The sequence below is a fragment of the Triplophysa rosa genome, linkage group LG8 (genome assembly GCF_024868665.1).
Source record: "Triplophysa rosa linkage group LG8, Trosa_1v2, whole genome shotgun sequence".
Classification (NCBI taxonomy): Eukaryota; Metazoa; Chordata; class Actinopteri; order Cypriniformes; family Nemacheilidae; genus Triplophysa; species Triplophysa rosa.
The window spans coordinates 1,067,968-1,092,675 of record NC_079897.1 but is presented as its reverse complement, the minus strand read 5'-3'; the positions used below and the strand labels follow the sequence as shown (position 1 = coordinate 1,092,675).

Here is a 24,708-nt window from a genome sequence, read left to right as displayed (position 1 = left end):
TTGAAGAGGAACCTGATGTTCCAAATATGGTCAGAGGCGTTACATTTCCCTCACAGGCTTGCAGTATTCCACCAATCACTACGCACTGGTGAACTGGCCAATCACAGCACACCTCGCTTTCCAGAGCCATGAGCTTTGTAAAAAATCTGCGCGTTTCAGAGAGGCGGAGCAAAGAGGAGATACAAACATGCACGGTATGTGGAAAATACAGCGTTTTGAACCTAAAATCGTGTATACACATTACATTACATCTAAAACAAACCATAATATTCCTTTTAGCCGTGTCATATGACTCCTTTACAGTAAATGTTTTGTAAGGGTTTTCTTAAGAAAAGTTTCTAGAATCTAGAAAAGACTAAGATTCTCTTTTGTTGCAGATGTTCTCTTGAAGATGCTGGTGAATATAAAGTGATAGCAGTAAGTTCTCTGGGAGAGGCCACGTCATGTGCCACACTGACAGTCAACTGTGAGTACATCATCTGTTCATGTTATTGTTGTTTTTCACATCATTTCTGTAAAGAATTGTTCATCACGACTCACGAGTATAGTTATAAGATGCTTTGCTCAAAAGAGAGAGCAGAGTTCACTACGTGTTTACAGTCTTCAGTGTTTGATTAAGATCGTAACAAATCTTTACAGTCTTAGGATGCTAGTTGAGATTATGTAATGAAATGAATTACTGAACCGCAATAGTCTCTACTTTCATCTCTGGGAAAGATGAACCTTTTTTGAAAATGATGTGGCATGCAGAAAACCAATACCAAACAAACAAACGATGAGAAAGTATTACAAATAATATAAAATAATTGAGAAATCATGAGCCACTTTAAAATGCTTTGTTTCATAGTTTGTTTTGAACATTTCTTATTACAAAACGTCAGCGGATCAAAGATCAAATTGCTTAAACTTTCAGTGGGGAATCACAGCAGTTTACTTGTAAATGCTGTTCCTAAATTCTCCAAAGGCTTCAGTTCAATTTAATCCTTCAAATTGTGTTTATTGTGAATCATTGACACACATCACGTGAAAGGGCCTGGAGCTACAATTTCATTTACTTCTGTTTTATTCTAATCACATGAGAGAGTATGTCTTTATTAGTAGTGAACGTCATTTACATTTACATTTAGGCATTCAGCTGACGCTTTTGCTCGAGGTCTGCTGGGATCTCATTGGCATCTGATTTATTCACACATATGTGAAGCGGTTGGGTTTCAACACCATCTTCTGCATCAACATTTAACATTTTCCTTTATTTCTGTGGCAGCACATGAAGGGGCCGAGGCTAAACTCCAACGCTCATGGACTCCCAGTAAGTGTCTCAATGTAAAACTAGTCGTCTTTGAAGTGTTCTTCGAGTCTTTGAACCATAATGAAGAGTATTTTATTATTTACGTTTTTGCCTCAATTACGTGTTTTAATTCTCATGCAGGTCTTTCTCAAACAACATTTACCTGTATAGCAACTACAAGTTTTATGCTCAAAAAGACAGACGTAGTTTCAAACCTCCTAAATTAACAGCATACGTGTGCTGGGAGTCGATCTAATGATCTGTAAACATTTATAATCAATAGCTTCAATTCAAGATAGACTGTTAAGTTAAGTTTAGGATCGCTTGTTCACTATTTATGTTTTATCCACTTTGTAAAATAATAATAAAGTCATCAAAACTATGGAAGAACACAAATGTAACTTTGGGAATTATTTTGTGACTAAAATGACTTTTAGTAGGGCTGTCAAACGATTAATCACGATTAATCGCATCCAGAATAAAAAATTGTGTTTACATAATATACTGTATGTCTGTGTACTGTGCATATTAATTTTGTATTTATAAACACAGACACGTACATGTATGTATTTAGGAAAAATATCAAAATTAATAAACATTTATATATGATTTTAATTATTAGTCAATATAAATAAATAATTCTAAATATTTCCTAAATATTGTATGTATATGTTTTTGTGTTTATTAATACAAAATTAATATGCACAGTACACAGACATATATTATGTAAACATGAACTTTTATTCTGGATCCAATTAATCGCGATTAATCGTTTGACAGCCCTAATTATTCGTTTATATTTTTTGTGTCATATTTGTTTATGTTCAGTTTCATTTTCTTAAGCAGTTTTTTGGAGTGCCTGAGATGCTTTTAAACACTGCTGAATGAGTTCACATCTATTCTGACCTTGACTGATTTTTCTTCATTATTCATTTGAAAAAAGTTAAATAAAAATATAAAATAATACTTTTTTTAAATAAAATGTTAGTTTGTAATCAACGAAAATAATATGTTGTCACAATTATGTTTTTATCAACAAAACGTAGGCATAGATGTGACATGTTTGTTTAAAGAAACCCATTTTAAATTATTCTTCATGTTTTCTTTGTGTTATCAATATCATAGATACACATTGAGAGCAAAAATGACACCATCACGCTCCATTCTACATTGTTTTCTTTTTACAAACAAATCTCAATTCCCATTACAGGCCGTGTGGTGATATGAGAGAACATCAAAATTATTTACCAGCCTTTGGAATTGTCCCTCCTCCATCTGCAAATAAGATAGCTAAACAAATAGCTTGTCAGGAATCGTCTTTTCTCAAAGATGGTCTGCGTCTTCCCTCCCTGACCGCCCGCCGAGGGGCCGCAGCATTTGTCTCGTTACGCTAATATTTGTCCTCGGCCTTGAGATTGTTTCTGGTGCTTTTGCCGGGAAATAAAAACAATTTGTTCATTACGCTTCAGTGATTTTAACCGCCTGTACAACTGAATCCTTAATTGAGTTTCTCCTTACGTTCATTTCCACGGCCTGCCATCGGCGAGAGGAACATGATGGAGAACAAAAACTCTTTCTCTCTGTCACTCCATTAATGTCATTAAAAGTGACTCAGTTGTGACACGAAGTTCTGATGTCGTACATCACACAGTCATGCTTTATTGTTCACAATTTAGCCATTCACATCTCACAAGAAACCAATATACATCACTTACTGATTCCTTAATAAAAAATAAAAACCACTTTTTGGATAACATTAAATTCATCAAAACTCTGAAATAACACAAATACAACTTTGGGAATCATATTGTGTCTAAAAAAATCCCAAATTAACCCAAACTCTGTTATAATTGACCTGAGATTGATCAAATTTCACCCTGGGATGCTTTTCAACATTTTCTGACCTCTTATTGACTCATTTTTTTCATTATTCAGTCCAAGTCCTTTTTTATTTAAAAATAAATTGTATTAAACAATTTAGTTTTGTAATGGAAAAAAACGAATTTATTTTTTATATTAATACTTATATTTTTGTCTTCAAACCGAATCATTTAATTAAAAATGATTGCTATCCGATCAAAAATATTTTGACGATCAGGAGAAACATGTAGGTGTAGGTGGATTGCTGCCCCTCATTTCTTATCTATAGTGGATTTGTTTGGACATAACTTCTGCTCTTCTGTAAGTTGTAGCTCCAGAACCAGAAGCTCGGTTTGGCGCCGTCTTTCCTCCGACATTCGTGAAAGAAGGTGTAGATTTATTTCTGCAGTGCAGTTTTACCTCCGCGCTGCTCTCCTTTCAGCAGGACGTGATGTGGTTCAGAGATGGTGAGCATGAAATACCTTAAAATAGTTGTCTTGTATTTGCAAATCCTGTTTACAGTGAATCTAAATCCATTTTTTAGGGTGTGGGTTTGGGTTAGGCTGTAGTATTTATAAGTCCCCACAAAGAGACCAATGTTTGTGGAGGGGTTGGCATTATTTCATTATTGAAAGTATAGTTTCCTAAATCATTCCAAATCATGCCATATGAATATAGTACATGAGTAATTCATTACCCATCATGCCAAGCTGTGAGGAGTGAATGAGATGTAACACACAGTTCTGTTCGATCAGGTTTGGCACTGCAGCGTTCCAGTGGTGTTGACTTTCAGAGGGGCCAGAGATCCGCCAGTCTCACACTGAAGAGCGCTCAGAAAGAACACGAGGGGCTTTACACCGTCCGTCTTCACACGTGGGACGGAACCGTCGAGCACAGCGCTTTCATCTATGTCAAAGGTCAGATCCTGCACATCACACCCACTCCTATACAGAAAAACAAAATAACGCTTGTGTTTGAAATGTCTTTCGATTTGTGATTATATCATAATAATTGTGCCTTCTCTTTTTTATGCCATTATTACAGCTTTCATGTACAGTACGATATAGTTAACTTGTGTTTTCTGGAACAGGTTTGTTTTGGTTTAATCAATGCTGTTGCATTGTCATGATTAGGAACTTTTATATTCTTCATTCATTTAATCGACCTCAGACTAACTAAATAAAACATTTTCCCTGTTGTGAGATTGGATTTCTTTGGGATTTACTATAATGCCAAATTTTTAAAGAGAAACTGATGTTACATTTTATTTATTATTATTAACTATATATTTCCAACCCGGTGTCACTCCAAAGCGTATATATACACGCTGGTCCACTCGAAAATGCATGTCAGTAGCTGTGTCTGGTTTGGGAAGGCTGCGTCCTCCGGAGGTCTCATTTGAAGCCTGCTACGTCACCGAGGCCGTCTCGTTTCATAAACGCAGGTAGGACACTCCGTATGCACCCTTCTAATGCGACCTACTTTCACGAGAATTCGGAGGACACATGAGGTGTATCCTTCGTTGCTAGAGATAACCCACAATTCTTTGCGTCGGCCAACGTCTGTTATTTGAATAAACGGCACAGCTGCACATTCAAGCAAATATGAGGTGTTTAAATGTGAGCAGTTTACAATTTGTGTCACTTTTTTTAATCTTAGCAGGCATATTTAGTAAATAGGTTTACAAGTGTTTAGTGATTTTAAACGTTTTAAAACAGTAAGGCAAAATGTTTTACATTTGTTTAACTCTTTTGGCATTTTTTAGGATCGAAGTAACCAACTTTTTACCTCTTAAAATCATGTAGAAATCATTTTAATTAATTTGACAGGTGTGCGAGTGCAACGTGTTGTCATAGCAACGTGGTACTTCCTGTTTCCTTTTCTGCCAGTATGTCCTACGAAGGACGTCTCGTTTAATTCTAAATTGAGGGTCCTCCGTATACCGCATCCTTTAGAGGGTGAGACCTCCGGAGGACACAAGGACGCAGCCTTACGAAATGAGACACAGCTAGTGTCACGCTTTGCCTCCTAGGCCTGAACACGACACGCTCAGTTCTTTACTTGTAAAACTGAAACGATTTTATAAATAGAGCTTGTTAATCGACGTCACACTGTGTTGAATGTTGCGCCATCTTGGGAGGATGGCTGCTAGTGTGTTCAATGCAGTGTTTTGTTTTTCTTGTTTGATTAGGAAATATAACTGTGGTAGGTCAGTCTTGCTGTGTTAAAAACTGCAATAGCATTACGCGGAGTCGTTCAGGAAAAGCCCATGGTTCTTTCACTTTCGATTTCTCCATATATCAAACAAAACAAGTAACGGTACATATCAAAACAATAATAGCAGTGGAGTATGATCCTCCCAAGATGGCGGCGCCACCGCAACATGCAACAGCTTCACATTCTCTACACGTATTATTTGTATTTTAGAGCACTTAATCCCACTCCTACCCACCTCACGGCGATTAAAAAACACGCAACAAGCAAATAGAAGTCAGCCACAAGCATTTATTAAAACACACAGCAGAATCAGTATAAAAACACTACGAACAGGTCGCGTTGCATTCCGAGTCTTTTAAAGCCGCACGATCGTGTGAGCACAGTAGGTTTAATCACAGACGTCCGCGCGCCAGGAAAGCACGCAGTGGCATATACACCCCAGTTTAGCGTGATGCAATCGGAGCAGGACAGCCAATGGCGTTTCACAATCGAAGCTGACGTTCCGGCGGAAATTTTTGAAATTGTACAAACCGGAACCGGTTTTACGGCGGACAGAGAACAGAACGCTTGGAATAACTGCACTTTTTGAATAAATAGCATCTGTAGCCGTATCTGCCTGTTATGTGTTGTGTTTTATATTATATAATATACCAACTGTTAGGCATTTTCGAGCGGACCGACGTGTTTGTTACACGCTTCGGTGTGATACTGGGATGATGTCTCACATATCAGATTTTTTTAAACACTTGATTTCTTGGCTCTGCTGAGTTTGTGTTAAACTAACGTCAGCGCTCTCGCCGGTTTGTGATTGATTACATTTACTGAGTTATTATTTTCACATCTCCTCTGATTTTAAGCAATGCACCATACGAGCTATAATTCATTAGAGAGGAAATTGTTCTTTTCTGAGCAAAGTTCCCCGTCAGCATGAAACGGAATTAAATTTTCAGGAGGAGCTCGGCTCTGTACGCCTCAATCTACCGCATGTGATTTTCTCTCTTAATCTGCATTACAAATCTGCCAGGTACCAGAAAAATGTCTAAGAATAAATGCTGAGTTTTATCTCATGGGTCTGTTTCATACTTGTTCGAGACAATTAAATGGAAAACAATGGGAGGAACGCCTGCGGTCCAGAGAAACCTGGCGAGTTTTCTGTATTTGTAATACAGAGGAGTTTTAGATTGCTCTTGAATAGCTCTCAGAGATTTTAAGATTGATTATTTTAGTGTCTCAGGTTTGTAACCTAAACATCTTTAGTAAAAGGGATTTAAAAAAAGAAGACAATACAGGAGAGCACCAAAAATAAAATTATTAATGTAACATTGATTTAGTGGATGAATTTAATCAGAAATTCGCTAGTTGCACAAGATGGCGCCGGTGAGCTTTTGGGACGCCAGAGTCGGCAGAGTAATTTCTGGTGGGTCTTATAACACTGAATGGGAAAAGGAGGATTTTTGGCCGGCCAACATGGGTGTTTGTTTAGATAAAAAGATGAAAGTACTATAAACACGATATGACAGATCCTCTTTACACTGCTGAGCCAAAACAGCAATGTAAACAAAAAAACAAAAAAAAAATTTTTGTTACTAACCTTCAAAGCATTACATGGTCTGGCTCCCTCATATTTATCTGACCTTTTAACTGAATATAGGCCCACAGTTCCTCTTCGGTCTTCCAACCAGCGTTTATTATGTATCCCAAAGTCTAGGCTAAGATCTAGGGGTGATCGTGCCTTTACTGTTGCTGCCCCCAGACTTTGGAATGCATTGCCCCTTTCTGTAAGAACAGCTCCATCACTCTCCTCCTTTAAGTCTCTGCTGAAAACATATTTCTTTGACCTGGCTTTCTGTAACTAATTTTGTATTTGTATCTGTTTTGTGTATGTATTTTAATTATGTGTAAAATTGTGCAGAACATTGGTCAACCTCGGTTGAATTTAATTAGTGCTATATAAATAAAACTGACATTGACATTGACAAAACAACTCAATATGACCGGAAATTAGTCTGCGGACCCTGGTGTCGCGAAAGCTCACCGGCGCCATCTTGTGCAACTAGCCCAATGTTCTCGTGCATGATTTGGACATCATTGTGTACCCAACAGGCCCGGCTCACAGGGGGACCAGGGTGGGCTTTGCCCACCTTATCAGAAGCTTTGCCCACCCTGCCTCCACCCAGAGCCGTTGAGAGAGAAGATTCGTGAACCGCCGTTGCTGTGAAAAACTGTTCCATTGCAGTGAACGGACTTGGCGCGTTTCTCTCTCAGCAACTCTGCGTATTGTCAGTGACTCTGACTCTGCCCGCGCGTATTATTTCCCGACCCGCACCCGAACCCCAAATGACACATGAATAATTATTACACCCGTTACATCAAATATTAGCGGTTCACCCGACGGGTGATGGTTCTGACACCATTCCGCCGAACAATGCTTCATGAGAGGAAAAAACTTGTACTTTCAGCTCATGAAAAAGCAATAACAAAGCAATAACACATGGACTGGACATGCATGAGTTTGTGACTGAATTCTCTAAAATGAGCAGAAAGTTAATGCTGTGAATATTATAGTGACATGAATAGCTCTTTTTTTGTTTTCATCAAACCTAAAGTTACTAAACTGTAAAATGTAAAACAAATGTTAATGAAAAAAATGTTTAGGCTATATAAGATTAGATAACTAGATAACTAATTAGATAGAACAAAAATAGATAACAATAATCATGTTTTTTTATTGAGCATTCCAATTAATATCAATCAAACTGCAGTTGGTTTGATTTGATTTAAGCCATAATAACTCAAAAAATAAACTAACTAACATAATAAACAAACAGAATTTGGACATTTTTAAAAACAGATTAATCTCATTTTGGAACCAAACATATTTACATAAGAATGTAAAAATAAAATATACAATATTAATACTAGATGTAAGAATAATTCAAAAAGCGAAACAGTTATTTTGTAAATAGTTCGTTTATAGTAAAAAGTTTGGGGGAAAAAAAATTTAGTTTCCCCCCTCCGCCCACCTGGAAAATCACTTGGCTCACCTTCCATCTCATACCTGGAGCCGGGCCTGGTACCCAAAACCAGCTGGAGATGTGCACAAACATCCCCATTCAACTTTATAGGAACAGCATTTCAGATGGTAAAGAAAGTTTCTCTTTTCTCTCCGTCTCTGTTTAGACGCATCAGCGGCTGTGGTTGGCGCTCCGGGTTCTCCTCTGCAGGTGAAGTGTTCTGATGTCAACAGAGATTATGTGTTCCTCTCCTGGACGCCCCCCAGTGCCGATGGAGCCGCACACGTTCAGGGTTATTTTATAGAGAGGTGATTCCAGAAACACTATGCGTCTGATGCTTGAACCTGACATACGCTTTCTTCTTGAGACTGAGAGAGATTGGAGGAGCTTTTAGCTCTGTTGGAGGGGATGAAACTTGAAAGGAAAGGTATTGCAATGGTGAGAGACAGTGCAGGTGTCTAACCTTCCTGTCTCCTAGCAACATGCTAGTTTACTCAAAAACCTTCCATCCTCCCATTTCTGTCTCATCTGTACGTGTTCAGTTTTCCAGGTAATGACTGTGACTACTGCAGAAAGATGAGTCTGAGACCACAAGAATAAATACATTTTCTATTAAAAACAAAGAACAAAACAATGTAAACTAATACAAAAATGATTAATACAATTATTTGATAATTGATAAAAAAATAATCATGTTTAATTGTGCAATTTGTACAACACGAGCCAAAGTTCTTCTAGCTCAAAGTTATAGAAATGTTCTTGCAGTAAAGTTAAAAGCTAATTTTATTAACATATATATGTCATTGCTAAATGTGTTGTTGGAAATAACGTTATTTTCACATCATAAGAACGTTTAGAAATAACATTTTCTTAACTAAATGAGAACGTCAGCAAAATGTTCTTAGAACATACTTATGTTAGCTGGGTTAGAAACGGTGCAGGGTGGTTTCTAGGATGTTCTGACTGGTTTTAACTCGTTGCTATGGTGTTCTTCGAATGTTGGAGGTGGTTGCCAGGGAGTCCAGAGTGACTTCGTGGTGTTTTGTAACAGCCTCACGTGTGTCTCTCTTCTGTCTCGGGCAGGTGTGATATAGGTGTTGGGAAGTGGGAGCGCTGTAATGATGTCATGCAGACGCCGTGTCAGTATCCTGTCACGGGTCTGAAGGAAAACACAATGTATCAGTTCAGAGTGTGTGCAGTTAACCAGGCAGGAGTGGGCCGTCCGTCCAAACCCACAGAACCCGTCCTGACCTCTGACCCCCTGGAGCCCAGCAGGACCATGGGTAAGAATGTCAGTCTTGGTACTGTAAATACATCAGTCGTAACTCGCTGGCACTTTTGTCTCTTTCACAACAACACGTTTTCTATCGTCATATCCGATATAAAAGTCACAAACTACTTTCAGCATAAACGCAGTTATAAAATGACAAGCACACATTCTATATTCATACAGTCGTATAAGCATAAACAACGAACACATCTCACATGCATTTGATTTGTGTATGAAATGTGTTTACAATGTAATTCTCAATTATTTACTTTACTGATTGTTATTTTGTGTATTGAAAAGCTACTTGTCACACAACTGAATAAAACTGATGATGTTAAATGAAACGCATTTAAAATGTGAACATATTTAATTCAACACGGCAACTTTTTAATATCTCTAAAATGAATGATAATTAAATCTGTGTCTCAGAAGGTCCTTTAAAATCAATGCTAGACTCTTGTACTTTATTTGCAATAAAAAATCACTTTTAGTGATGTTGGTGCAGCAATGTTTTCTCTAAAGTTGCTTTGAAATAATGTGCGATTTACAGAACGCTATACATTTTAATACTATTAGCTGTGACAGATATGTATGAAATGCAAAAGGAAATGATTCCCTTTGAATCAATGGTGTTTATGTGAGGGAGATTTATTTCTTATTAGCACATAAGGTGAAATAACGATGGTAAATTGCTCTCTTATCCCAACACAATCATTCCCCTGAGCTCTTTTATTAAAAGTCCATTCTCTTCTAAAGCTCACGGTATGATATTGCTGGCATCCATCTTTATCCCTGACTCTCTCTCTCTCTCTCACAGTGGTGAAGGTGGAGCGAGGCCGAGAGATTGTGATCACTAAACACCAGCTGGAGGGTGAGAACTCAAAACCGGCGACTTCAGGCCATCAAACAGATAACACGAAAGATTTATCTCATTGTGTCTGGTCAGGACACGGCGGTAAGGAGTATCTGACAAAAACACATCCACACCTAAAAACTTTGATTTTTGGGTGAGATGTTCTTGACAGGTTAGGTGTGATTCATTCACCCGCTGTGTCCTTGTGACGGTTTTCATCAATTAGCCGCCCCGTGACTCTCATTGTGATCAACGCGCTGTGTTTCAGAGAGCAGATCTGATATCAACGATCGCTGTGTGCCTGCGCAGGTGGTCCGTGCTCGCCCGTATGGCAGAACGCATAAAGACTGAGGCAGTTTTATTAGCATTCAGCATTAAAAACACGATGATATGTCTCTGAAGCTTAAAGATTGAAGTGATGGAGCCGCCGCTGATAACTGCCATAGCAACACCAGGGACTGATGGGCCATTATGAAGAGCTGTAAAGAGTTCACATAAAACTCTTCTGTGCTTTTACGCAACACCGCTTTCTTTTCTCTCTGTGTGTGCGTGTGTTTTGCAAGCATGAATGCACAAAATGGTTTTGCAGAACCGCTAGATTTCCCTGTGGAAACCAAGAAAATCGATGAGGTAGTTTAACTACTCCTTGCTCCAGTCAGCTGTGTACGTTCTCATTTCGTGAGGTGGTCACGCTCCACGTTGGCTCGCTTCCTAAACCACGTCGTGTACATCGGCATTTCCCATCTGAGGCGCTTTCCCATCTGCAGAGGAAGTTACGCATGAACAACTGTTGATTGCGAAAGACGGCGGTGGCATTTCTGCAACGTTTAGAAAAATGCAAGTTGAAATAATTTGGGAATTTTGATCATTTTTAGCAATTACAGGTCAAATATGTACACAAAGATTGGTTTTAAAGCAGTCAGTCAATGTTTTCACTCATTGACATACGTGGTCGCCATATTGGTGAGGGCAAGAAAGCACTGCTTGAGACGTGTAAATGTTTTTGTTTGCTTTATTGCCAAAGCATTTAAACATAGAAAATCTACAAACAGCCGTGAAAAACATCAAGAGACCATTTAAAAATGATTTTCAGTTTTTCTAAATTGACTATTTCTAGGTTTGTTTAGGTAAAATGATCATTTTTGTTTCTTTCTGTAAACTGCTAACAATATTTCTCCCAAATTTCAAATAAAAATCTTGTTTGAGAAAGAAAACTGGAGAAACAGGTGAAAATAACAGAAAAGATGCCCTGTATTTTTTTCAGACCTCAAATACTGCAAAGAAAACAAGGTCACACTCAGTTTTAAGTCATATTTCTACATGTAGTTTTCATTTTTTTGCAACGTCTGTATTTATAAGCAAATACACATGCTAAAAAAATAAAAAGTATTTGTCACGCTTTGCGTGGCTGAAGAACCCAAGCGCAGGCAACGGGAACGAAGGGGTTAACAAAGAATAGATTTAATTAATATGAAACAAAAACACCCACAATGGGGAAACAGACAAGGCAACTAAAAATATCCAAAAGGTAAACCAAAAACTTCCCACAAGGGGGCAAAAACAGCAAGACTAAAAAATAACTAAAACTGAACATGACACAACGTCAAGGACACAAGGCAAGATAATACAGGGAGCACAACGGTACAGGTACGACTACATACGTACAGAACGTATACATACAATCCACGAGCACAGGACAAAGAAACATGAGGGCATTTTAAAGGCAAGACAAACGAGGGATAATGACACAGGGCAGGTGGGAAACATTAGACACGGCAGGGAAGCAATACAGGAAACGAGAGGGGCGGGGCCAATGACAAGACACGAGAAAACACATGGAGTGTCAAAAGATAAACACCCCATGGTTTTCTCACACAAAACCAAAGGCTTTGTCACGGCTCTGCCACAAGACCAAGAAAACCATGACAAGATCAGGCAGAGCCGTGACAGTATTTGTGTAAAAAGTAATGTAAGAATCTAACTGCAAAATAAGATTACCAATATTTCTATGGTCGTGTACATGCTGGAAAAATCTCCCCAAAAATAGTTCCTGGCAAATTTGTTATGATACACTTTAAAGTGTGATCTGCTATTGTATGTCAATGTATTTTTTGTTTTTTTTTAATAGCTTGAAGCATCAGTCGTGCTCCAGCGAGAACCGCCCTGTACCCGTTCTCCATCAGTCCCTCGTTCTCCTGCTCCTTTCTGCATTCATTAATGTTCCTCTGCTTCTCTGAAACGCCTCAGGTTATGATGCTGATGTTCCTCCAGTCGCTCTCTCTTAACCTCTCCTCTCTCTTCAGGTCAGGTCCGGGTGCCGTTCCGCCCCACTGACGTGCGAGTTTGCGAGCTTAGCGACACCTACGCTGTGCTGAGCTGGAACGAGCCGGAGCCGAGGGGCAGAGAACCTCTCGCCTACTTTGTGGAGCGGGTAGGAGTTGACCCTCGTCCCACCCACGCATGGCTTGTCGTTCAGCTCATTAAGGGCAGCCCCGCGGGGGTCCAGCGTTACTGCGTCTGTGGTCTTGACACTCGGCCGCAGACCTCAAAGACCCGTTGGTTTGCCCGCTGAGCCAAATGAAAGGTGCACTTTGACTGTGCAGATAATTCGAGGCGGCGAGCGCAGGCTGAGGTGACGTGAACGGTTCATTAAAACTGCGTTTCCCTTTCAACTTCAAAGATCCTGCTGACTTGTGGCTTTAAATAGAGCAAATCCTCTCCTGTTTTATGTTTACCTTGACAACATCACACGTACACAATGACGTCATGAGACTCTCACAATGTACAATCTGTCATCAACATTAAGATGTCAGAGAAATATCACAGCTGAGATCTCTTCAATTATTTCTCCTACATATCAATGGGATTAATTGGAGAACAAATGGAAACTTTTGCTTTATTCTCATGTGCGTCTCAGATATTTCTCCTGAGAAAAAGAGTCAGAAATGTGTGTGTCATTAGAGTTTGAGAAGTGATGTCAACAATGTGTCAAACTGAGTTCAGATTTGTCAAGTCTGCAATCAAAAGTCTCTCAATATGAACAATCATTAACACATCCAGACTCTTCGTGTTTTTAATTTCTCAGTGTTAGGAGAAACATCTGAGACTAAGTTGATATTCAAATGAAACACAACTGAGATCTCCTGAGCTATGAAAGAGCAACATCCTCTGGACATAGAAGTGTAATGTGTATTTAAACACCGTCACTGGGAAATATCCAAACAGGCCATCAGTCTTCACCCGGCATTAGAGTAAAAATGCACTTTTTTCTTTATTATATCCAGCAGCACATTCGGAAAGTAAAGGTCCTTCAGTTTGGAAAGTGCTGCCTGTGATCATTTCACAAAGCCGAGCAGGCAGAATTTTCCAATATCAGTCACCGGAGAAACTCCAGCCGCTTTCAGACTTGGTAATGAGCCAGAGAATCACAAACTGCCACCGGACATGAACTTTTATTGAGCGTTTTTATAAAAAACACCCTAATAAAACCGTCGGGTCCATCTGAAGTTCTGAGTCAGAAACATATATATGAAGACTCAGATTTCATTTGACCGTCGGGCACGTTTTATTATAGACACTACATTATCTTTATAGACAGCTCTTGTTTTATTCAGATGTCATTTATCGTTGAATGTCTCTTCAACAAAAGGCTCTTTGGGCCCTTCAGTCGTTTAGAAAATAAACGTTCATGTAATATCAGCTGTAGAGACGCATGCATCACAGAAGAATTCTGAACACAACTTCATAAACCGATGAATAAAAATCATAATTTGTCTAAAAATCAATATAAATCGTGCAATGATTCATTTTTATTTGACTCTGTGTCGGATTTTAAACTTTTATGATGGATTGAAAGCCCGGAATACGCATTAAAAAGTTTGAAATGTAAAAGGCAAGAAATAATAAAGGCTTATTAAAATTTCAGGAATATTTGTGTACGACCATATTTTAAATATAGGGCTGTCAAACGATTAATCGTGATTAATCACATCCAAAATATGTGCATATTAATTTTGTATTTAGAAACACAAAAACACACACATGCATGTATACATATTTAGGGAATATTTACATGTATTATTTACATTTATTTATCATTTTAATCATATGCAGTATAAGTGTTTATTAATGTTGACATTTTTCTTAAATATATACATGTATGCGTACGCGTATGTGTTTTAATAAATACAAAATTAAAATGCACAAACGTGATTTTGATCAGACGTGTGTTGTTGTGTTTCAGTCCATCGCAGGTAAGGAGAGTTGGCATCTGGCCAGTATGGATCTGACGGTTCTCTCCACGAGGTTTGCAGCGTTTGACCAGCAGAAGGGAAAGTGGTACTGTTATCGAGTTCGATCTGTCAACAAGTTCGGCATCAGTGAGCCGTCACTGCCCAGTGCACCCGTCTGTCTGGGACAGCCGCTGGGTGAGAGAGAGAGAGAGAGAGAGAGATGCATTCTGTCATGTTTGCTAGAAAGTTGTGCTGTGCTTTATTTTCCATGAAATAAACGTTGAATTTTCAGTTATCTTTGTTCACCTCAAATTTCATTTACCCTTCCAAATGCAACTGGTCATGTGACACAAGTAGCCAATAGTGTTCGTCTCCAGTGATGTCATACTATCATACCCATAGATATATGTGCACATGCCACGGTCAACCACTTTCTACACGTTTTTAGGAGTTCCAGCCTCACCGCACGACATCCTGCCCATCCGAGACAGCGACACCTCCGTTCTCCTCCAGTGGAAAGAGCCCAAAATAACAGAGGGCATTCTGGGATATTACCTGTACTGCAGTGAGGTTGGAAGTGGGCAGTGGAAGACCGTCAACAATAAACCCATCACCAAAACCAGGTCTCTTCAGATTTATCATAAAAAAACATCTTACTTAAATCAGCATCACTGCTCAGTATCATCTCTCTCTGTCAGATTCACAGTTCACGGACTGTCGACTAATAAACAGTATGTATTCCGGGTGAAGTCTGTGGGATTAGCCGGAAACAGCGTGTACTCAGACGAGTCTCCTGCTGTCCGAGTTAAATCGGCTAAATGTAAGAGTCTTCTCATCTGAACTCTCGACACCTCTCCCTGCATGTACAAACACAGCAGCGCATCACATTGATCAGATAAAATCACAGTCGAGAACTCAGACAAACACTGTTCGTGCCACTGACTACTGACTGATAACCTTGGAACCGCTCATCGACACCATAACAACGTGCTCATTCAGACCTTCTGTCTCTGCAGACGTTCCTTCCTGTCCATCAGCCATCACTGTACTGAACTGTACAGGAGACGAGATGCTGATTGGTTGGAGAGCCCCAGCCAATCACGGAGGAGACCCTGTACGTGGATACTATCTGGACCAGAGGCAGAAGTCTCAGGAAACCTGGAGAGAGGTCAACATCAAGCCCATCACAGACAGAACGTACAAGGTGTGTTCACATGTATGACACGGCACCGTAACAGCCAATCAAAGCGCACTTCCTGTTTTAGGGTATTTCACACATTCTATACCTACTACTTAGAGAAGATCGTATGATGTCATGTGTCATTTTGATTCAAACGTATCTGCAGTAAGAAATCATCTGTGATCATTTCAATTTAGACACTGTAAAACATTTCCAGTCCTCTCCAGCTAAAACTGTTCTATTGTTGCATCTGCATGTTTCATTTGGCTGAGTTAAAGTTTTGTCAGTTTTACAAAAGCCTGTTGAAAAGACATCCATTAAACCTCAGCTGAGCCTATTAAAAATACATCTAGTGGTCAAGGTTAGTTATATTTTACTTTACTAAATCAAAACTTTGAAGACGTTTCTGTTTATGAAATTCAAATCAAATGTTGGCCTAAAAAGTTTTGGAAAAACGTAAACTAAACGAAACATTTTAATGTTGCATCAGAAATAAACTGAAATAAGTTTAAGGTTCTAAAATTATAATTATACACAAAAAAATTAAATTAAATTAAAATAAATAAATCTTATATAGCAACAAAAAAAGCAAATACTGTAAATAATAAAAATGTCAAAAGTAACAAAACAAAGTAGCTAAAATGCAACTAAAATTAACATAAAAACAAAAAATCTAAAAATAAAAGCTAGTTTAAATTATTACTAAAACTAAATAAAAGAAAAAACAATGCTATAATAACTATGGTAAATAGTCACTTGAAAATGTTTAGATGAGTGCTGATTTTTTACACCGAAGTGCAAAACACAAACAAATTTATCAAATCAAATAAAATGTGAGTTTCATTGGTTTAATGTGATTGTGAATCATATTTTCTTGGGCTTAACAGTTTTTAATACAATGTTTTATTCAGAGACATGTTTATATGACTTGTTTATTTTTTACTTTGGTTCTTGCCACTTGTTGCTGATATGGTATTAAATATTCAAATAATAATAATAAACAAACACATAAATAATTTGGGTTTACCTTTTTTGGTGTGAGCAAACTTAATTCAATGTTTTATATGTTTATTTTATTATTTATTTATTCTATATAATATAGTTTTATTTAATTTACTTAATAAAATGAATTAATAATAAAATGAAATTGTTAGATGAAGTTTGACCTCCTGTGGTTGATAAACATCTGCTGTCATTGAGCATTTCTTGCAGAACACCAACAGTATAATGTCATGTTTTGAATTTCAGACTCTATTTTTGTCCAGTTCTCTGTTTATGCGCGATTGCCCTCTATTGGACAGAAATGTCCGCTGTGACATCATCATCATTATCATGTCTCTTTCTATTAACACATCCTCTTAAAAATAGCTTTTTTTGTCATGGGATGAGTCCATGTGCATTATGTCATTGAGAGAATGCAACGAGCTTTGTGAGCGCTCCGTGTTCATTGCATGTGAATGTAATGTTAATGATTTCAATGCGTGTCATTGAGCGGTCATAGAGGCGTGTCACTGGCCAACCTCATTACCTATCAAAAGGACTTGAGAGCATTACAGCGACGGATGTGTGCCATCTAGTGGACTCTCTGTTCCAGCATTCAGCTTCAGAGTCTCCTGATAATCCTGTGATTTGATAAGAGGATTCGGGGCCTAAAGTAAATCGGCAAAAGCTTCAGGATGAGCGTGTTCCTAAATCTAATCTCAATTACACGTGACCGGCTGACCGCTTCCGTCCATCAGTCGTCTACATCACACAAACTGAGTGGTTGTCAGATCACACTAAATGCCTCTCAATCTAGATCATCAAGCAGCAGATCGATGCATCACGCGGCCACACGGATGAATAAAACCTCTCTGAGTTATACATGTGTCTTGTTTCCAATGTCACGTGGGATCTGACGAAATAAAAGTAAACATTCTTTGCCTTCTTTCAACAGGTATGATCTCTAGTAGCCTAATCGTTGAAGGTGCACTTCTCATTTACGAAAATGGAAACGTTTCTGTGCGTTTTTTCTTTAGGTCACGGGCCTTCAGGAAGGCCGTTTTTATCAGTTCCGGGTCTTTGCAGCGAACATCATTGGACTTGGAAAACCTTCAGAGGCGAGCGCGATGTTTCTGTGTGAGCCGTGGACCATGGCTGAGCCGGGTAATAAAACCATGAAAGTCTAGAAATGTCATCCTTCTATTTCCGGTTCTTCTTTAAATTCCTATTTCTGGTCCCGGTATGATTTTGTCAGATTGTTTGCTTTCTTACTGCTGTGACCTGTGACTGCTGTCAAATAAAAGTCAGAAATAAATTGTGCAAACACAAATCACATTTACAGAATGTAGCATCTTGCTGCGTTTAGAAAAAAACTACGGTCTTTGACTATTAACATGACGTTGTGATGTTTTATAGATACTGATGTGATGTTTTGCAGGATGTCCGTATGACCTGGAGTTTAGGGAAGTGAGACGTAACTCAGTTGTGCTGCTGTGGGCGGAGCCTCTGTACAAGGGCCAATCAGAGATCAGTGGGTATATAGTGGAGATCAGTCAGGGGGCGGAGTCTGAGGATTGGACCCCCGTAACAAAAGAGCCGGTGACGGAAACTCATTTAAAGGTCCGTTTTGTGTCTCTCTGGAGTAGTGAAATTTTCATCCTATTGATTCGATTCCCAAAAATGATTCTTTCACCGATTCATTGGCGAAGAAACCTTTCTTTCTATGGGTCAGTGCGAATAAGATCATAAAAGATTTCTTTGTAAAACTGTTTTGTAGCATTTTTACTAATGTTATAAAGCAACCTTGGGGGCAAAAAGAACCCATGTGAAGAGTTAGGCAAAAGGGGAGGTCGGAGCTTTCTGCAGATGGGCGGGTCAGCCGCAAGTGGGTGGGACTTAAGCCGCAAGTGAGCTGTACAAACCTCTAGAGGATTTTGATTGGTTTATTTAATGTCGTGTGTTGTAGTATTGGTTCCTGATTCACAGTTGGTGTAGTATCTTGGGATGCTAATAAAAAGAAGACTCAGAGAAGGCCTTAATTCTCGATGGTTACTTTATTGAGGACCCATCACAGCTTGAGACATGCACACAAAAGCATACACTCGCGCGCAACACACTTCGCTTCTTCACTGCCTTTTACATGCCCCATACACAATGCGTTACTGCCCTCTGCTGAACAAATCTCAATATCCACATACAACAGTTGGTGACGGAATATTTCATGTTTTTGTATTTTGTATAAAAAATACAAGACTCTGTTTCTGTTATTTTTTTTACAGATTTTCCACGTAAAATAAAAAACGAATTTTTATAGATTTTTATGTCTTTTTTTAAAATACAGTCAAAAAACGTAAAATTACAGAAAAGGACCACACATTTACAAGTAAGAAATTTTAATTTTACAGGGAAAAAATTTTCAAATTTCAGTTTTTTAACAAGATTTTTTTTACAGTTTAGTTTTGAAATACGATCAGAAACATGAAACATGAACATAAAATTACAGAAAAAGTAAACAAATTTACAAGAAAAATAGGGAAAACAATTTAATATATATCCTTATATCCTATCATTTTACGGGTGGAAATATTTTAAGGGATATTTTTGTTTTTCCACTTCACAGAAATGTTCTGTTTTATTACATTTTTTTGTTTACAGTGTAACTCACGTGAAAGGGCAGTACAATCTGATGGTAGCACAAAATTTCCGAACAGCAGTGAATGATCCTTTAAATAATTGTTAACGTAAATAGAAACTGTGGTGCTCGCAGTGGTTTAGAGAAATTGTGGTTTCTGAAATTAAAATAAGAATAGGCATAATCAGTATTTTTATACCAATGTTAAGACATCTGCGTTGCTAAGTGTTTATTTGTTTAAACTTTCATTATGCCATTATAATTTTATTATGAACTTCCGGTGGACTAAAACGTGCTTTGCTCATAAAAAACATTTTGTTTCATTTTATTGTATATGCATTTGATGCATTTTGACAAACTGTTATAAAACTAAACTTAAAACTAAGATGAAAATGTATTTTTTATAGTGTTTTCATTCTGTCTTTGAGAGAGAGAGTTCTGCCAACGGAGCCTTCAGATAGTTCCTTATGTTTTCTCTTTAAATGCTTTATTTCTTTCATTTTTTTATTCATTAAATGGCTTTCGTCTTTAAATGGATTAGAAGTTGACCTCAGTTGGTCTGTTTAGTCGCAGCTCCATGCGTAACTAGTAACCTCCGGGAACTATTGAGAGCCTCCATGAACGGCCATGGCTGTGAAAAAACTGTTCCATTGGTGTCAACGGAGTTGACGCGACTCTCTCTCTCAATGGCTCTGCTCTAATCCAGCCTGCTTGCGGCCTAAGCTCCTCCCACTTGCTGTTTGTGGCGTTAACTCCTCCCACCTGCAGTTCTCCGGGCTGCAGCAATCACTACTTGCATGTGAAAGAGTCACAAAACACGATGTTGAATTGAGCGTGAATTTGTTTTTCATGATTGTGGATCAGGTGTCGGGTCTTCAGTCAGGTCAGACGTTCCGTCTGCGTGTGTCTGCAGTGAACAGCGCTGGCGTCGGCACGTCTTCAGTTCCCTCAGAGTCGGTGAAAGCTCAGACTGAAGCAGGTCAGATCCCTGAACATCTGCATAATGACTTCGGCTCTCCATCTCACAGCGAGCTGCTTTTAAACACTGTCCTGCCTACAGGGACCAAAGAGATCCAGATCGGGGTTGATAATGATGGCTTCATCTTCCTGAGCTTTGAAGCTCCTGACGCGGACGAAAGAGATTTCTTTAAGTGGAATAAGAACTACAGAGAAGCTATCGATGCCGGAAGAGCTCGACTGGAGAACAAAAACAACAGGTGACTGGATAAGGGCTCATGAAACCAGAGTTTGATCACAACACACCTGACCAAAATGACTGCAAATAAAATGACAATGACAGTGTTGGGTGTAACTAGTTCCTAAGTAATTAGTTACTGTAATTTAATAAAGTTAAAAGTAAAGTAAGGGATTACTCTTATTTTTTATGTAATTTATAACAGTAACTTCTGATGTAATTGAACTAAATACTGTGTAATTTATTCAAAAGTGGAAATGACATCATAGTCTAACTTTAAAATGTATGCTTTAATGTCGCTGTCCTTCTCACATTTGTATACTTTGGTCAGTTAATAAGAATAATTTATGTAGTTATTTATTTGAATGAATTAAAGAGCTGTTTCATGTCTATCCCTAAATCAATTCTGTAGGATATAGAAAGTTATTAGTAATAAGTAATGTAATACTTTTTGGAGAGAGTCAACAGTAATCTAATTACCCTATTGAATATGTCATTAGTAACTAGTAATGAATTACTTTTTCAGAGTAACTTGCCCAACACCGCAAATTGAGATCAGATTTTTCAAGTCTGCAATCAAAAGTTAATATTATTCAAGAGTCTCAATATGAACTCAAACATTTCTCATCAAATTCAGATGATTTGACCTCTACAAACTACATTCATTTGAACGAATCTCTAAGTCTGGTGTGTCTCCCAGGTCTGTTTTGACCTTCGCTGACGCCTCGCAGCAGGATTTGGGTCTGTACACAGTGGAGTCGAGCGGACACCAGGACGTCTCGTCTAGTTTCACCTTCACTGCGGAGGGTAAACGCATCATCACCTGAACACGGTCACATTCACACCCTGTGCATCTGCTCAGCATCACACCTGATATAGAACACGTGTGTTCAGAGCGTGACGCTGGTATTTTATCATCACGAGTCATTGAGTCATCTGCACGCAAGTCCTTTAGCCCTTTCTCTCAGTATGACACACCCGTTCTGTCTCGTATCTTAAAAAATCTCTCTAAACAACCAGAATCACTTTACATCTTACAGACCTTTGACATGGTTGTACATTCTTATGTTTCAGACTTGGACAGACTGACAGAGCTCAGCTGGCACATCAGGAACCCGCGTAAGTGAGAGCGTCAGAAAACGAGTCTCATTCTGTATGTGGATTTATTTCTGTCCCTCGTGTTTCTCTCATCATGTCTGTGTGTGGCAGTGATAGCGCTGAAGTCCGGCTGGCAGGTGGACGTGTCTGAACATGGTCACGTCCGTCTGTGGCTTCAGACGGAGTATCTGAGCGACGCCGCATCTCTCCGTCTCATCCTCAATGACAGAGAGATCTCCAGCACACCGGTAACAAACTCTCCTCAAACACCTTGTGACCTGACCCGATGTTTGCGGCATCAAGATTTTATTCTTAGTGTTGATTTAAGACTATAAATTAAATATCAAAAATAACCTTGGTAGGCGCACAGATGCAGCATTGGCCACTGAATCGAGGATCAATAGCGCCGCCCTATTGGCCAGGAAAAAGACTGCTCTATAAACATGGTGCTTTCATATTTCTCAACCAATTTCAATGGATTACTTTCATTAGTCTAATGACCTTATTGTTGATTTTTTATTTGAAAGTTTATTTTAAAAGCTTACTGTTGTTAAAGGAGTAGTTCATTTCAAAATTTGCCTTCATTGACTTAACATAGTAGGAATAACAATTACTATGGAAAGTGAACTACTCTTTTAAGCATTGAAACATTGTGAACAATGTAAACATTATTGTGCTTTTTATACATAAAAACTCATCTCCTCGTTCACTTGTATGTGTTTATAGGGTGATCTTGCCCTTCCCAATATGGCGGCACTGTTGACACATCATATCAATGTGTCAAAGCACTCAATGTGACGTCTGGTTTTATGTATTATCTTCTGAAACGGTCTGATATCACAGTCTGACTTATGTTCATATTTATAAAGCTCTGTTTGTCCTTCAGGCTCGTAAGATTAACTTTGACAAGGCGAAGGGTCTTGTGGAGATCATGTTTGATCAACTGTCTAAAGAGGACGAGGGCTCCTACACCGCCCAGTTCAAAGACGGACGCGCCAAGAACCAGTTCACACTTGTCTTTGTGGAAAAGAGTATGTCACAGTACAGTACAGTTCTTCTTTAAAAAACTCCAAACAAAACACTATAAAATAAATCCAATATGAGTTAAATTAAACGTAAGTTTTATGTTTAAAAAGACTTGAAAAGATTCTGTGTTGATTCTCTGTTTCATTGTGTTTGTCAGCGTTTCAGGACGCTCTGGCCAGATCTGAAGCCAACAGATGGAACTGGAAGAGAAAATCAGGTGAATCAACACATCTCATACAACAGATTTAACAGATACAGTTGCGGAAAAAATAAGAGAGCATTCCAAATCTTCATTTCAAATCATCCTTTCTAGGTGTACTGTGGTCATTCCAGTCCAGTTTTCTTGTATTTCAATCAAATCAAACCTTAGGAGTGACATAAAGTCATCCAACAGCAAAGACAAGACACATGAAAACTGTGAGAAAAATCCAGGTTATCACATAAAAAATAATTGTTAACTTTTTCTAAAAACAAGTAGAAATATGACTGTTGTATTGCCAAAAAAGTGAATCTGAACTTGTTTTCTTTGCAGTATTTAAGGTCATCTTTTCTGTTATTTTCACCTGGTTCTCCAGTTTTCATTTTCTGCGAATAAATGCAAAAAGAAAAAATATTTCTATTTGAGATTTGTTAAAAATATTGTTAGTAGCTTACAGAATGAACATAACGATAATTTTACCTAAACACACACTTATAAATACTACATTTTGAAATCAGATATACAGTCTCTGAAATGGTCTCTTAATTTTTTCTGTGGCTGTATATGCCTACACATACTGGCCAAATTAAAAATGTTAAAATGTTGCTCGTTTTTATATTGTATTGTTGCAAATGAATGTTCAGGAAACTTACTGATGTGGTGTGACTTTGAAAAGTGCAGATGTCTCAATATTTCAGATATGTCTTCAATTAATATTTAGTGGTCATAAAAACTGCATGTATACACAACATTAATTATGAAATAATTGAAATGTCGAATATAAATAGTTGAGTGTGAGTTCAGATCATATAAAGCCGAATGCATATATTTCTCTGCTTTCTGCTGTACAAGGTCCCCATTTTGAGGAATATTTATCATGGACGGTGACCTCAGACTGTGAAGTGATCATGAAATGCAAGGTAACCACATCACTGATCTGTAGTGACGTTTACAAGAATACGTCTGTTTATTTGTTTCAAACATTTATTATCTAGCTGTAGTATGCCTTTAAACATACACTGTAAAAATTAAACTTCAAAAGCTGCCTTACTTTTTTGAGTTAAATCAAATTAGCTTTATGAGTCAATTGAACTTCTAAAAAATCTAGTTGTATTTTATAACTGGTCAGTTCAATATAATTTAAGTTCAAATGACTCATAAAGCTAATTTGCTTTAAAGGCCCAGTTTATAAAATAGTTTATAAAATCCGCCGCTAGAGGGCGCACATTCAAAAACGCGTTCAAAACAGCAACAACGGCGTAGCTTGATGAGGCTGTGAAGGAGCGTGGAATAATGGGAACTGTCGCCTTCATCTCCATCACTAATATCCTATCCAGAAATCACCTTTATGGATGATGTAAAGTAATAAAGTTTTATAAATGTTGCGTTTGATGACGTTGACGTTTTAGACGTAATTCATCAAATTAATTTAATTACTATTTAGTCAGATGATCTAAAAACGACTATTGCATGTTTGGTTAATATATACATGATACTCGTGCTAAATTAAGAAAAAGACATTCGAACAATAAGACTAACCTTGTTGGTCGATATAATGATCATACGTTTTCTGTCAGCAAAGGAATCTAAACAGTTGCTCACCTGAATCACGTGAGGCACCTCAGCCAATCATATAACAGCCTCTAGTCTGCTTTACTGCATT

At 38.1% G+C, this 24,708-nt stretch overlaps 1 protein-coding gene across 2 annotated transcripts in view; it reads left to right on the top strand.

Moving 5' to 3' along the window:
• myom3 (myomesin 3) overlaps positions 1-24,708 on the top strand; it is a 43,120-nt gene that overhangs the window by 12,342 nt on the left and 6,070 nt on the right. For both annotated transcript variants that reach the window (XM_057340952.1, XM_057340951.1), the window contains exons 7-28: positions 378-466; positions 1,265-1,309; positions 3,475-3,615; positions 3,904-4,065; positions 8,546-8,687; positions 9,463-9,662; positions 10,467-10,520; positions 12,806-12,933; positions 14,746-14,929; positions 15,183-15,357; positions 15,433-15,554; positions 15,751-15,938; positions 17,933-18,059; positions 18,334-18,515; positions 20,392-20,506; positions 20,588-20,744; positions 21,423-21,529; positions 21,797-21,841; positions 21,932-22,068; positions 22,707-22,851; positions 23,004-23,063; positions 23,898-23,965. In XM_057340952.1, the coding sequence (XP_057196935.1) occupies positions 378-466; positions 1,265-1,309; positions 3,475-3,615; positions 3,904-4,065; positions 8,546-8,687; positions 9,463-9,662; positions 10,467-10,520; positions 12,806-12,933; positions 14,746-14,929; positions 15,183-15,357; positions 15,433-15,554; positions 15,751-15,938; positions 17,933-18,059; positions 18,334-18,515; positions 20,392-20,506; positions 20,588-20,744; positions 21,423-21,529; positions 21,797-21,841; positions 21,932-22,068; positions 22,707-22,851; positions 23,004-23,063; positions 23,898-23,965 (2,773 nt within the window). The remainder of the gene's footprint in view (positions 1-377; positions 467-1,264; positions 1,310-3,474; positions 3,616-3,903; positions 4,066-8,545; positions 8,688-9,462; positions 9,663-10,466; positions 10,521-12,805; positions 12,934-14,745; positions 14,930-15,182; positions 15,358-15,432; positions 15,555-15,750; positions 15,939-17,932; positions 18,060-18,333; positions 18,516-20,391; positions 20,507-20,587; positions 20,745-21,422; positions 21,530-21,796; positions 21,842-21,931; positions 22,069-22,706; positions 22,852-23,003; positions 23,064-23,897; positions 23,966-24,708) is intronic.